At 37.8% G+C, this 13,412-nt stretch overlaps 2 protein-coding genes across 2 annotated transcripts; one reads left to right on the top strand and one right to left on the bottom strand.

The window, feature by feature from the left end:
• Positions 1 to 221: 221 nt before the first annotated feature.
• Positions 222 to 5,307, bottom strand: LOC146559876 (extracellular calcium-sensing receptor-like). The gene is made up of 10 exons (XM_085245170.1): positions 5,304 to 5,307; positions 5,048 to 5,207; positions 4,407 to 4,695; positions 4,226 to 4,312; positions 3,688 to 3,879; positions 2,694 to 2,963; positions 2,430 to 2,633; positions 2,113 to 2,332; positions 1,232 to 1,348; positions 222 to 1,123 (listed from the first exon to the last, which is right to left on the bottom strand). The coding sequence occupies exons 1-10, from the start codon at positions 5,305 to 5,307 to the stop codon at positions 222 to 224; spliced, it is 2,445 nt and encodes an 814-aa protein (XP_085101296.1).
• A 2,363-nt stretch (positions 5,308 to 7,670) lies between these two features.
• LOC146559875 (extracellular calcium-sensing receptor-like) lies at positions 7,671 to 12,077 on the top strand. Its single transcript, XM_085245164.1, has 7 exons — positions 7,671 to 8,000; positions 8,331 to 8,618; positions 8,828 to 9,379; positions 9,476 to 9,694; positions 10,873 to 10,996; positions 11,100 to 11,572; positions 11,655 to 12,077. Exons 1-7 carry the CDS (start codon positions 7,680 to 7,682, stop codon positions 12,075 to 12,077), a joined length of 2,400 nt encoding a protein of 799 aa, XP_085101290.1. The 5' UTR covers positions 7,671 to 7,679.
• The last annotated feature ends 1,335 nt before the right edge of the window (positions 12,078 to 13,412 follow it).

Below are 13,412 nucleotides of genomic sequence, written 5' to 3'. Positions count from 1 at the left end.
CTCTCTAAGATGTTCTTTTTATAACTAATCAGGTTACTAACCTGCTGCCAGTTAACCTAACTAGTTGCAAAATGTTCCTCCTCCTTTCTTCAGTACCACTTTCTTCTCCAGCCTGATCACGACTTTTTGGGAAATAGATTTGTATATTAGAATTGGTCAAGAAATAATATTAAACAGTGAATAGAAATTTCAAATCAAACAACTTTAAAATGGTTAACTGATTACTTCTTTTCTTTTCCCATTAGGTGCTGTTTTGTATTTTTTTCTGGCTTTAATAAAATTATGTAACACTTTGGAGCAAACAGACAGAATAGCAAGCCAAAGCTGGAGGCCAAAATGGCAAAGGATTCAACTGCATCTGCATAATTTCCAGGGGAGCTGATATAAGCAGGAATAAATGCCAGCCACACAGCACAGAAGATCAGCATGCTAAAAGTGATAAACTTGGCCTCATTGAAGTTGCCTGGCAACTTGCGTGCCAGAAATGCCAGTACAAAGCAGAGACAGGCCTGGAGACCAATATATCCTAAAACACACCAGAATGCAAGGCTTGATCCTACGCTACACTCCAATATGATCTTTGAGCGTTCGTATTTAGTATTTCGTGAAGGATAAGGGTGTGCATCAATTAGCCAAGCGCCACAAATAACTACTTGAACAAGAGTGCAGCTGAAAATAATGGCCCTCTGCTGCTTGGGTCCCAACCACTTCATGATGTTTTCCCCTGGACGGGTGGCAGTGAAAGCAGCCAGCACCACCAGTGTCTTTCCCAGGATGCAGGAGATGCAAAGTGAAAATGTAATGCTAAAGACAGTGTGACGCAGCATGCAGGACCAAAATGTTGGCTCTCCAATGAAAACCAGAGAACAAAGGAAACACAGTGTTAAAGCAAATAAGATAAAGAAACTAAGTTCAGAGTTATTGATACGGACAATGGCAGTGTTTCTGTGGTAAAAGAACACTGCTAAAACAACTATAGTGAGACAAGCTCCCACCACAGAAGTGACTGTCAGGGCTATACCTAAGGAATCATAGGCCAAAAACTCCACTTTTTTGGCGATACAGGCTGTTCTGTCTTTGTTTGACCAGAAGTCCTCGGGACAAAATGTGCATTCTATTGCATCTGAAAGACAGAGAGTCAAAAAGCAAGAGTTCATTTAAATATTGCCTAATTGTATCAGAACATTACATTTAAAATGCTGCGACTTGTAATACTTAGATTTAAACTCACTTGTCTGATTGCTAATCTTGCCATTGTCACATGGTACACAGTCAAAGCAGCAGACAGGCTCCCCACGACGGACAGCCTTCCGGGACCCTGGAAGACAGCTGGCACTGCATACAGACACTGGCACCTGGCAAGGTAGAAAGCATATGAATCCCAACTCTGATGAGTGAAAGAATGTCCTACGAATATAATAGTTAGTTACTGAATTATTTGCTTGGGCCAATGATCATACAAACAATTAAATAAAGGCTAATTGCTTAATCAAATAAGAATCAAAATATGTATTCCTCAAATTCTTCTGTTTAAAGTCAGTGTAAATAAATGCCTGGATTTTATAATGTAGGTTATAATGTAGGTTAAAATTTGTGTCAGTTTAACCCCTGGAAAACTATGCTCAATATTTTCTCCTTCCTCACTTATTAAATAATAGAACCATACTTTTTTCCCCTTTATTCATTTAGTCAATGTAACCAGGAAAAAAAATTGAAAAGGCTTTGCTGTCATTTGCCCACAGAGAAAGGAGTTACTACCTACAAATTTATTCCCTGTAATATTTATGCATCTATCATCAAAACAGAAAAAAGTTATTGTAGCTTCAAGGTATTTAACTTAGCTGCTTTAAAACAGTCATGATGGAATTTGAATGTAGAATTACAAATGCCTTTGATAAGTTGTGCCGTTAGGTTTACAGAGAGGATTGAGTATCAAACATACCTTAGCCTTATGTCTCGTTTTGAATACTGACTGTTTACTATCCATGTATGCAAAGGGATGGACATCAGATCCAAACTGTCCTGCACACCTGACTTACCTCCATCTTAACCTACAGAACTTCAACAGTTGACATCTGAAGGTAAAAACACAGTGTGAGCAGCTTGCCTCACTCTGATCCCCTGCCCACATTATCATGTCCTCCTGGATCACCAGCTCCTCTCCAGCAGGTTTGGTTCCATCAAACAGCCCCACGTTGACAAATTCAATGTTCCCGCTTGTGCCTCGCTGCCAGTTGATAATATCATAATAGGGTATAGAGTCACCCTTCAAGTCAAAGTTTACCTCTTCCCCAGCAATTATAAATTTCACTTCCTGCAGGTAGTACTGGAGCTTGAGAAACCATTACATAACATGAAACACTTAAACAGACATACAGCAGACAAGACTTTAAGTGGTATTAACTAATGGTAAGTATTCTGGACTATACCTGCCAAGGCAGTACATTGTCACTTTGTGCACATGAATGGTTCTTAAAAGGCCCACTGCCTGGTTGACACATGAGAAGGTTGTGCAGGGAATGAGCAATTGCATATACAGCCTTATATACATTATAGGCCACTCTAGGGCTTGATGTATTCAAGTAGGCTGAATGCTGTTTCAGTGGTGACTCTTGCCCTGAGCAAGGTGGCAACTGGGAGGCAGAAGACAGTGAAGGACTACAGCCATACAGAGCCTCCCACAGCTCCTTTACCAGCATATTATTGGGATACCTCTGTGGGTTTACGGTTTCCAAGTAGTTGCTGAGTCTTGAGATATAACCTTTTCTGATGCCAAACCCGACTGTACCTCCCAGATAGGGGTAATACTCTTTCCCTGTAAAGACAGATGCTGTGACCCAGGCCTCACTAGCCACCCACTGGATTCCAGTGATGTTCTGCTTCATGTAGTCTCTCAAGAAAGGCGTCATTTCCCCCTCAGCTGAAAATACTACCACCACTCTTGCCAAAGAGCTACGCATTACCTTTTATAAAGATAATGCATGAGGAAGAAGGAAAGAGTTTGCAAGGAAGAGGGAAGGCAAAATACATCATTTTAAAACATGGCGACAGGAAAAGGCACATTGATATGATATTAGATTTTTGTAATAATCTCATCTGTTGGCATTTGGGGTTAGATTGACTAAAGGCCTGTGCCAGTCTAAAAACACTATTTTGGGATTAAAAAGCAGCTTTTGTAAGGATTTTTGTTCCTGATATACTACAAGTCAATGTTGTTTTGGTAACTGAAAATCACAGACAGGGCTATTTTTTTAATGGCTGGCCTCATGGCATACTCTTTTTTTTTAAGCAATTCTCTTGCAGAGTGCAAAATTTGCTGTCACAAGTATGTAAACATATCACACCGGTGTGATGTTTGCATATTTCCTTAGTTAAATTTAAGACAGAAAAAAATTCTTATTTTGTGCCTGATGGAGTTGTGCTGTTGGTAGAAGCATTCATGTATCAGTAGTATACAAAAATGTAACTAGCGTAGTGTCCGAACCTTGGCTCTGTCTACTGATTTTTTCCTTTACAATACGGGTATTTTGAATCAAACTGAGCAGTTTAAACTCTCTTTTTACTTTAAATGATCAAACTGCATTATATTTGCAAACCTCTTTCAGCATTAGGAATTCAGAAGTTTTCAAGTGAAAAAGGAAAAACAGCTTTCTAATAAAAGTCATATCAGGGATGGTCTCTACCTACCTGCATGATCTCCAGTGCCCTCTGTTGATTGTAGAGCAGAGGAATCATTTCTTGGTATGCCACACACACGCTGGTACCCTGTAGTTCTCTCATTAAGCCTTGCACAGCAAAACGGCCATATTCATGATCTCCTCGCACCACCCCCACCCAAGTCCAGTTAAAGCGTACCAGCAGCTGAGCAATTGCTTTCACCTGGGTTCAACAGAATAAATTCAGCTTACTCAGTTCACTGACATATTTTAATAATGTTGAAGTCTTAATATGCTATTTAGACTCTGATGTAGTATATCAGTGGAAGACCAAATTAATTAATTACATTACTGGTATTTAGTCTGAATATTTTAAATCTTACTTATTTATTCAGTGTAGTTTCAAAACTACACCACAAAATGCCATGGTTTGTAAATCACTACATTGGTTATACATTGTGGTTATTTCAGTAAGGGAACAACTGAAAATACATAAAGATTCAACATCTATATTTTAAATGATAGAGCACTGACAAATCATTCTGTTTGTTTTGTTTTCAGGCCCTTACCTGATAATCATCATTAGGGATTACCCTGAAAAAGGTAGGGTATTTTGTTCTGTCAGTGAAACATGCACATGAAGAAAAGTAACTGATCTGTGTAAAGCAAAAAAAAGGAGAGGAGAGTATAACAGATCATAATGATGACTTGCAGGTTTGGAGGATTTAGAACTAAAAGAGGCATTATTACCATTGGGATTTGGAATGGCTGGAGGATTCTTGACACCACAATGGACTGAGCAGAACCAGATTCACCAATTACAGCAAGGAGTGGAGAAGCACCGCTACACATGGGAGAGTCATCTTCACTCATTCCGTTTAGTACAGCCATAGCAGCTCTCTGGCCAGTCAGTGGATATGCACACGAATCAAAGATTTTGTACCCCAGGGTGTAATTTGGCAAAAGCTCCAGATTCTGGTTTACCTCCTCAACTGCCAGCCTCATCGTTTGAGCCCAGCGGAAAGCCCTGGGATCAAATCTGTGGCTCAGAAGACAGAAAAATACAATACACATTACACACAACAAGAGTGGAGAAACACTGAAAACAGTGTTTTCGTTTCGAGCGTTGTTCTGATTTAAAATTAGTAGTAATTTGACTTACAGCTGTCTTGTGCATTAGCACAGTAGATTACTTTTCCCCTGTTTTCTTACTCTCTCTTTCTTACAGCAAGTTAGGCATATTGTCTAAAACTTTAGATAACATTAACACTGTATTGTAGTAAATAGCATGTATAAATACTCCATATAACAATACAGTCCACAGGCAGTGCAACAAAATGACACATTATTCAATAAATAATAGATAGACAGAAACAGTGTACTATGCTCACCCATTACACTTCACTGGCGGTGGTTTGTAGGTACAGTTAAGGTCTGGCATTTCTTGGTTATAATGAAGGGGAAAGATTCCTGCAATAATGTAGTCACCCTCAGCTATAAAGCCTGGCTCAAAGCTGTTTTGAAGAATGCACACTTTTCCTGCAGATGTGGCTGAAGAGGTAAAATTAGAGGTTTGTATGTAAACTAAGGTAAGTATACCAACATGATAAAGCAAAGGAAGAAAGGTAAGTAGATGCATAGTGTTACACATTCCCACAAAAACAGGAAAAGTTTTTAGGCAACGTTATATACTGTATCTAAAGTCAGTATATGGCCCTCCCATTATCAGTATATCCAATCCAGAGCTGTGTGGTTTGGTCATCAGCAGCCCCACCTCATTTACTAAAAATGTTTACTGCACTCTGAATGGCATTGTACTGGAGTTAGAATATATTTTAAATATTTTATTGGGAAAACATACATCAATTAAACGCCAATACATTTTAATATATTAAATTATGGTTAGTCTTTAAAGAAAGGATTAATTAATAAAGTTTACTTATGATGACCAGTAAGGTTTTCTTGTGCGTGGCTGTGTGTCATTTTGTCTGTAAACGTTTTGATTGAATTTCCATAAATCGTTGTAGGGGGTGAGGTCATGTTAACATATCCAGCATGATAACATATCCCAAGGTCTATTAGCAATTATAATGCTATATAGAGTGATTTAAAACTATGCTTCTTACTGCCATTGTTTGTATTAACAACATACAGGCATATAGGGAATGATATATGGGAATTCTAAATATAACATTATGTTGGATCTCTGACCTCTTCCTCAAGGTCAAAAAAGTTTTACCTTTTTTGACCTTGAAACCTACATAATGTTTATATAGAATTTATATAAACATTATGTAGGACGTTAAGAGTAAATACTGTCCAGACACTGAGTTGCCTTGGAGGAGGTTTGCAATCTAGGAGTGGTTCTTGTTTAACTGAAAATTTCCCTGTCCTTTTGCAGGGACATTTTAGTAGTATAATTACAGTCTGTTATGCTCATTTGTTTTGAGAAGTGAGTTACCGTAAGTGTTTGCATTGGAACAGAATATCTTTTGTTTTGTCACATGTCAGAGAAGACTTACATAGCAAAGTGATAAACAAAAACAAAGGTGTGCCTCTGGGTCATTTCTAATGCTAGAATAACAATTTCTAATGCGGAAAGGATCCATAAACTGCAATATGTAAGTAGTTTTGGTCCTTTACACAACTTTGTTTGTATATTCAAGAAAAAAATGCAAAAATAAACAAAAAAATGCAAAAATAAACAAATTTAATTTGGTTCAAGTAATTTCTTCAACAACTGTGCAAAGGTGCCCCAGAGCATATTCAGCAGCAGTAAGATATAAGATGAAAGGTGGGGCACACACCCTGAAAAGCACAACCAAAGAGCTTGGATTGCATACAGGAAAATTGGTGATGCATATGGATTAGAAATCCCTGACTTCCAATGGTAAAGTCCAAAGTGTCTGAGTGATAACAGGAGCATTAATGGCCAAGATGAATAGCATATCCAGCCTATTCAAAGCAAAACATTAGTGGTCTCTGTCCTGAAGATAAAATGCAAAACCCTGAAACCCTCTGGTAGAGGACCAAGCTTGAAAATAAGACACAGACAAAACCCAAGGGGGTGAGAGGGATACGTATCCAATTTAACTCAATTCAGTTAAATTCAATCCACTTCAATTCATTTCAGTTCAATGGTGTAAAATATTCCGCCAGTGAACCCAAGAGCATTGGAGACATGTTCTCTGGAATGACAAACCATGCTTCTCTCTCTTGCAGTTTAATGGATGAGTCTAGGTTTGGCTTTTGCTAGGCAAACAGTACTTGTCTGACTGAGTTGAAGAGTTAAAGCTGTTTTAGTTGTATAGAGTGGGACAATATCATATTAAAGCTATGGGATGTCAGTCAAATTAATATTATTAATGTGTGTGTGTGTGTGTGTGCGTGTGTGCGTGCGTGCGTGCGTGCGTGCGTGCGTGCGTGCGTGCGTGTGTATTTCACCCAATAGCATGCTCTAAATTACCTACTGGTTACCTTAAGTGATGTTTCAGCCCCTTTGTGGGCAGTCCTCTCAGATCTGTGTCCCACAGTATATAACTAAACTGTGTCTGTAAATATCATATTTCTTGTTTTCTTTTTATGTATTTTCTATCATTAAGGTTTTACAGCATTCCTTCAAACCTGAGTTAGCTATGACATTGTTGATTGCATGGCTTTTTATATTTCTTTATCTTATGAACAACAAACATGGCTCAGCTGCTGTTTTGGATAACTGTGTTTTTTTGGGAGAAGAGGATAAAAATAGTCTTTACGAGGATGGAGATGTAGTTATAGGGGGTTTATTTCCTTTACATTACAGTCCTGTGTTTTCTCATTCAACCTATAAAGAAAAACCAAAAACTAATATGTATAATTAGTAAGTGATTATTATTCACAGTAGTTAACACACATTTGCTACTGTAACACACAAACTCATTTATGTCTGTTTACGGTTTACATGTGTGTGTTTGTGTGATGTGTATCGTATGATTAATTGTTTCTACACTTCTGTATAGTTTCAGCTCTCGTGCCTTGCGGTGGATGCAGACCATGACTTTCACAATTAAAGAAATCAATGGCCGCAGTGATCTCCTGCCACACCTAAAGCTAGGTTTTCACATCCATGACAGTTGTGATGACATACCTGTGTCTCTGAGAGCTTCTTTGTTGTTGGTTAATGGGCAGCCAGACAAAGGCTTCAGAGCCGAGAGTTTCTACAGAGACAAAGTTCTAAAAACCAATGGCTATAACGTAGGCTGTGATGCTGTTCGCCAAACTGTGTCTTCAGTAATCATAGGAGATGCTGGCTCTGGGGTGTCTATGGCACTGCTTCGAAGTCTGGGTTGTTTCCATATCCCTCTGGTGAGACAGTCTGACCTGCATCTGCTAGTGCTGAATGTAATACTCCTGTGTTTGTAATTACACCTTTATCAGGTTTGCAGTGTCGATTAACTAATTATATTTTAAGAAATATATAAATACATTCAAATGTAAAAACATTTTCAACTTACCCTCTTTTTTTTTAATAAGTAGTAGACTTACAGCTCTCTCTTTCTGCATTTTAAATAGTGTGAAAATCCTATATCAGTGGATCATTATGAGGGCAGTGGTATTATATTGTTGATGCTTGTTTCACAGCCCTTTCAGCAACTCATCATGCTAATGGTTAACTAATGTTTGCTGTAAATCTAGGTGAGCTATTTTGCATCCTGCAGCTGTCTGAGTAACCAAAGGGAGTTCCCTACCTTTATGCGCACCATGCCTAGTGACACCTTCCAGATTAGAGCTCTGGCTCAACTGGTTAGTTATTTTGGCTGGACCTGGGTGGGAGTGATTGGTGTGGAATCTGATTATGCCCGTTTTGCCATCCAGCTCTTCCTTCAGGAGTCAGTGCACTATGGTGTGTGTGCTGCCTACACACATTTCTACCCTGTAGTGGTCAGTCAGCAGGCTCTAGATGACCTACTGAATGTCATTCAGGTACCTCTGCATCTATGTTAATATATTTTTATATCTATATATTTGTAGAATTAGTAATAAAAATGACTTGTTTCATATTTATTATATTTAAAATATTAACTTTAAGAAAGAAGAATATTCAAAGAGGACCTAGTTTCTACATACAATCCATTATTTAGGATTTTTACAATTAATTAAGTATTAAATATATCTAAATTTCCCATTATTAGTTTTCATCCTCAAAGGTCATCATTAACTTTTCTGGTGAGTCGGAGATGCAGAGTATTCTGAGAGAGATCATGCGTCGGAACATGACTGGCCTGCAGTGGATTGCAAGTGAGGCATGGGCCACTGCCAAGTCACTCTGGGAAAAGTCTGGAGATCTTCTGATGGGAACATTAGGATTTGCGATCAGGAGAGCTGCCACAATTCCTGGGCTTAAACAACATCTCACCAGTCTTACAGCATCCTCTCTTCATAAATCAGCTTTCCTGGCAGAATTTTGGGAAGAGACTTTTGACTGTCGACTAAATGGGTCACTGAATACCCATTCTCATGGCTCTGACAATTTCTTTGACAGACAGCCATGTAAAGGGACAGAGGATTTAAATGATGTTTACTCTCCTTATTCTGATGTGACACAGCTAAGAGTGTCATATAATATCTACAAGGCTGTGTACCTAGTTGCCTATGCCCTACAAGATTTGAGTAATTGCAAAGTAGGAAAGGGGCCTTTTCTTAATGGCACGTGTGCAGACCCCAAAAATTTTAAACCGTGGCAGGTGAGTCAAATTATGGGTTCAATGTTATCTTAAAATACTGAAGTCAAATGTCCCATATATTTTCTTTAAATAACATTTTATTTCTTTTTGTTACAGCTCATTCACTATATGAAACATGCAAATTTCTCAGCACTGGGAGAGAAAGTCAATTTTGATCAAAATGGTGACCCCATTGCTTATTATGATCTAATGAACTGGCAGAGGGCGCCTGATGGCTCTCTTAATTTGGTGAAAGTCGGCTTCTATGATGCCTCATTACCTGGACACAGCCTAGTTATTAATGACTCAGTGATCCAGTGGCCTCTAGGAAAGAAGGTGTGTTCTCCGAAAACAGGCCTGAGACCATGTTCACCTTTTAGACTGTTGTATGCACTGTTGATCAAAACATCAACTTATTTGTTCTTATTAGTGTGCAGCATATTTTGTTGTTAACATTAGAATTACCAAGGGGTCGTTTTGAAACCCTGGAATTTAAAAATCTAATTATTCTGTTAAATTAACAGCCCATCTTCTCGCATTTGGTCACTTTTCAAGTTGATTTATTACTGGATGCGTGGGATAATAAAATAAATAAATTATGACCACTTATATCTGGAACTTGACACCATAGAAATATGTAAACAACAACCCTGAATGCTGAATTGCCTAGCAGCATATTTTATTTACAGACATTTAAATATGAAGGCTGCAATAACATGAGCCCAGGCTAGCTAGATCTGATTGACAGATAACTATATCAGGGACTTTTATTAGATAAAAGGATGGGTTTTCGAGTTGGGTCAGAGTTGGGGAGTGCATGACGGAACAGGAGGAGAAATGTGTGGGTTGTTGGCTGAGCAACAGAGAAGCCATAGCTGAATTGAGCAGAGTCCAGAGTGTAGAGTGCTAATCAGAGACCACAAGAGCCAAATCAGACAGGTTTCAGGCCAGAGGAGCATAGCTGAAGCAGTGAAGCGCTGCATACTCAGCAGACCAGTATGGACACTCAAAGAGAGCCAGGGGCTGAGAATGTAGGCTGTGACAAACTTTCACCATTGTATGTTTACAATAATGAATGTATTGAAGTTATTAATGTTGACCTCATATTAATGACCATAAGTTGCAGTTGAATGCATATACCATAGTAATATACATACATTTGTGAACACCACAAATTATTTACAAAGTTAGCATTTCACTTTATTTCACTTTAATGTAATTCATGGCTATGCTGATCTTTTCTTTTTTTAAAGACATAATATAGCTCAAAAAAAAAAACCCAAACATATAGCGCTCATAATAAAAATTATAATTGGTACCCTTGTATTCGTTGCTTGAAGTTTTATTAAAACTTTATTATTCAGCTTTTTCCATAATACCTGTAAGCTTGACTTGGGTTTACTTTGTAAATCTATAATGCATATTTATTCTCATATAGAACAAGTTACTTTTGGATTTGTGTATAAAAATAAAATTTGACTCTATAGTTTCTGAGCGATTAAACTCCCTGTCAGGCTATCCAGTCTGTATGCAGCAGCAGCTGTCCACCAGGTACTCGCGTCGTCAGGAGAAAGGGGGAACCCATCTGCTGTTATGACTGTGTTCCCTGTACTGAGGGAGAAGTTAGTAATAAGACTGGTATGTTTTCCTTCTTTATTTTTAATCCAAACATATATTTTTATGTTGGCATTTAAAATTTGGCTTCAATAAAGTAAAAGTTATGTTCTCTGTTCATCACCAGATTCTTTGGAGTGCTCACACTGTTCAGCAGACACATGGTCCAATACAGCCAGGAACCTCTGTATACCAAGGACTACTGAATATCTATCTTACTATGAGTTTATGGGTATTCTATTATGTGTTGCATCTGTTTTTGGAGCCTGTCTTTCCCTTTTCATCATCACCATATTCATTTCATTTAAAGACACACCACTGGTTCGGGCCAACAATATGGAACTGAGTTTTCTCCTCTTGGCATTCCTTGCCATTTGTTTCCTTGTTGGCTTGCTGTTTATTGGTGTGCCTTCAGACTGGCTTTGCCGTATTAGGTACCCAGCATTTGGGATCAGTTTCGCCCTCTGCATATCATGCCTCCTCGCCAAGACAGCAGTGGTTCTGATGGCGTTTAGATCCACACTACCAAGAAGTAATGTTATGAAATGGTTTGGATCTAACCAGCAGAGAGCCAGTGTGCTTTTAGGAACAGCTGTCCAGGTAGAAATCTTGACGCTATCAATATTGATTCATAGTGTCACTTAAAAATGACCATTCTCCTGTTATTTTTGAATTCTTTCAGGTAATAATCTGTTTTATCTGGCTGCTCACTAGTCCACCTCATGCCAACAATAATACAGATTACCACGGGGCTACCATCATCAAGGAGTGTGTCCCCGGTTCAGAGGTCGGCTTCTGGTCTGTTCTTGGATACATTGGCATCCTGGCTTGTGGGTGCCTTCTAATGGCTTTTTTAGCTCGAAACCTGCCTGATAATTTTAATGAGGCAAAGTTCATTGCTTTCAGCATGTTAATATTTTTTGCAGTGTGGATTACTTTTATCCCAGTCTATGTGAGCACAGCTGGAAAATATACAGTAGCGGTTCACATTTTTGCCATTTTAGCTTCAGCTTTTGCACTTCTTTTTTGCATTTTTGTTCCAAAGTGCTATATTATATTGCTAAGACCAGAAAAAAACTGCAAAAAAAAAATCATGCAAAGATGAAACTACATTTTTTGGTGTTAAAAAGTGTAATAAATAAGAAATAGATTTTAAACACATAAACCTACGCTTGTGTTGCTAAACCTGGAATTTAAATTAAAAAAACAAAAAAAACTAAACAAATTGAAATTCTCTTGCGTCATATGAACAGCATGCAACAATTATACAACCTACATGCGCTGACCTGTAAGAACTTTCTTATTTGGAGAGTCGATAGACCTGGGTACATGCTTGTTGTAACATCTTTTCTCTGATTGTCAAGTGATAGTCCATAATAAATTTATATCTACTTTTCACTGCCTCTGGCTCCTTATGAATTATTTCTACCTGAAGTACTCTGAAGAGATCGTATCTTTAATTTTCTATGTCACACTGAATAACCTGGAAAAATAAATATAGAAAATATGTTTTATTTTAAAATGATAATGAGACAGTTTTTGGAAGAACTTCCCATTACAGCTTGGTAATTTGGTAACAGTGAGGTAACCGGTGAAAAAAATATTTTAATAATAGGCCATTAAATTCAATTACCAAAGCAATAATCAAGGAAAAATATGAATATATTCATAACAATATGGTAGATAGATGATATGGTAGATTGTAGACAAAATTACAAAATCTAATGTAAAATGTAAGGATAGTCATGTTGGTTTTTACATTTTATTGCTGAAGTCTGTTCTCACAACAGAAACAATTCCAAAAACAGTTGATTCTCTTCATCTGGACATAGTGTTTTTTTAGAGGGAGAAACGATTCGTTTACTCCAAGGTTATTATCGTTAACGAAAACTAACGAAATAATGAAAACTAGAAGTGAAAAAACATTTTCGTTAACGGAAATAAATGTAAAAAACAAAAAAAGGAAAACTAACTAAAACTGTAATGAGTGTTCACAAAACTAACTAAAATTAACTGAATTTATAGCAAAAATGTGTTTAGTTTTCATTGATGTGTGCGTGTCATACAATAGTCAAGGGTGAAAATGAATTTTAGTTTCCAGATTTTTTTCTTGCTGTGTCTCATTATGCCAGCAGGTGGCAGTACGTTAGTCGAGTCGTCTATGTTGCTGCTCCGTCCACACGCAGAATCATGTCAGGAAAAGTCTGGAGAAAGCGCCAGAGTCCAATTTGGGATTACTTTGAATATGACTGTGTTTTGGATAAAGCAAGTGTCTTGTAGTGGAAAGAGATAAATTATGAGGGACATTTCTAAAGGGAAAAAAAATCCCACAAACCTTAAAGTGCACTTGAAAAGCTGACACAAGAAGGCTAACCTAGCTTACCTTGAGAAGGTAAGGGAGCACACTCAACCCTCATCCCCAGAAAACAGAAGCTAACCC

Source organism: Mchenga conophoros, linkage group LG14 (assembly GCF_057382185.1).
Source record: "Mchenga conophoros isolate Kocher_MC1m ecotype Shallow Benthic linkage group LG14, M_conophoros_male_GT1.1, whole genome shotgun sequence".
NCBI lineage: Eukaryota > Metazoa > Chordata > Actinopteri > Cichliformes > Cichlidae > Mchenga > Mchenga conophoros.
This window is presented reverse-complemented; position numbering and strand designations above follow the sequence as displayed.

Bases quoted from the DNA above. Each gene is read 5' to 3' on its own strand.
- LOC146559876 (XM_085245170.1), bottom strand. The intron at 3,880-4,225 runs GTAAGGGCCTGA...TGTTGAACCCAG, and splicing joins TCCCTAATGATGATTATCAG to GTGAAAGCAATTGCTCAGCT. The intron at 2,964-3,687 runs GTAGGTAGAGAC...TCTTTATAAAAG, and splicing joins GGGCACTGGAGATCATGCAG to GTAATGCGTAGCTCTTTGGC.
- LOC146559875 (XM_085245164.1), top strand. From the start codon at position 7,680: ATGCAGACCATGACTTTCACAATTAAAGAAATCAATGGCCGCAGTGAT. The intron at 9,695-10,872 runs GTGTGTTCTCCG...ACTCCCTGTCAG, and splicing joins AGTGGCCTCTAGGAAAGAAG to GCTATCCAGTCTGTATGCAG. The intron at 11,573-11,654 runs GTAGAAATCTTG...GAATTCTTTCAG, and splicing joins TTTTAGGAACAGCTGTCCAG to GTAATAATCTGTTTTATCTG.